We start from the raw sequence: 1,300 nt of genomic DNA on the forward strand, positions 1-1,300 counted from the left end.
TTGCGTAGATGAGGTAGATTGCGTAGATGAGGTAGATTGCGTAGATGGTACTGAAGAGAGAGTTGCAGCTAGCTGTACGGTTACTGGCTAGTCGGTTGCTGCTAACGCTAGCTTGCATTAGTTTCTCTAAAATGTATCAGGAAGAAATGCCATTAATAAAGAGACTAGGGGGAAAAATAACTAATGTTATTACAAACAAGTTGATAATAAATAAATGTGTTCTTTATTCTAGGGATGAATATTTTTTACATTATATGTATTGGTGTTAATGTTAAATGCCATGTTAATAGGTTATCAGCTGTATTATCAATGACTGAAATCCATCATTTAGAAAGTATTAAAAGTCCGTAAACAGAAACATCAAAGTGTTTTCTATTGATTATTTATTATTGATCAATCGTCTCATGACTCTCGTGATCAGGAGCCAGAACGCGGGCGTCCATTGCCGTCTCTGTCTTCGATCACTCTAACCCGTTTAATGGAGGAGCGGTGAGCTCTGACCCCTCAACATCAGGACCTTCTTCATCCAGCCTGCTGGGACCTCTAAACCTACACATGTACAGGTAGGACACACACACACACACACACACACACACACACACACACACACACCTCTGTCCTGGTTTTATAACCTTTCTTCTCCTCCTGCAGTCAGAATCGCTCCTCCTCTCCTGCTGCTGAAGGCTCCTTCATCACCTCCTGCATCGAGGAAGACGAGCAGGAGACCAGCAGCCAGCCCTCCATGAGTACGTTAACACACACACACACACACACACACACAGGTTTAATAACGTTATAATAACGTTATGTTTTCTCCCTCAGCCACAGAGAGCTCTGGCTCCTCTCGATGTCTCTCTGGCTCCTCAGACAGTGGCTGCATCTCCTCTCTCCTGCAGGAGGAGCCTTCATCATCATCCTCCTCCTCCAACAGACGGCACCTCAGCAGCCAGTTCATCTCACCTGTGAGTCCAGAGACCTCCTTCACTGGTGAACACGTGTGTCAATCATTAAGCATCAAGGGAGTTGTAGTCCAGAGTGAAGGACTACAAGTTAAAGACACACAGTCTCTAAGTCAAAGAGAATACTTCAGATATGTTTAAGGACCAAAGAGACGACGATAAGAACGCATTGTTTCACAAAGACTCAGTCTGTTGTTGTTGAACTTCTCGTCACTTATGAAAGAGATAAAAGAGAAAATCAAACTCCCCATGTGTTCAGATGTTAGAGTAACTCTACCGGTCTGTCTGTCTCTACCGGTCTGTCCTCAGACAGCTGTCCCGGTCATCAGTCCTTCCACCAT

General features: G+C 44.2%; 1 protein-coding gene across 1 annotated transcript in view; it reads left to right on the forward strand.

The window, feature by feature from the left end:
• Positions 1-567, forward strand: part of LOC116378322 (pleckstrin homology domain-containing family G member 4B-like) — a 6,466-nt gene extending 5,899 nt beyond the window's left edge. Inside the window, exon 8 of the mRNA XM_031840173.1 lies at positions 422-567. Coding sequence (XP_031696033.1) covers positions 422-567 — 146 coding nt within the window. The remainder of the gene's footprint in view (positions 1-421) is intronic.
• The last annotated feature ends 733 nt before the right edge of the window (positions 568-1,300 follow it).

The sequence above is a fragment of the Anarrhichthys ocellatus genome, unplaced genomic scaffold, assembly GCF_004355925.1.
Source record: "Anarrhichthys ocellatus isolate YVR2014 unplaced genomic scaffold, GSC_Weel_1.0 scaffold2402, whole genome shotgun sequence".
Taxonomy (NCBI): Eukaryota; Metazoa; Chordata; class Actinopteri; order Perciformes; family Anarhichadidae; genus Anarrhichthys; species Anarrhichthys ocellatus.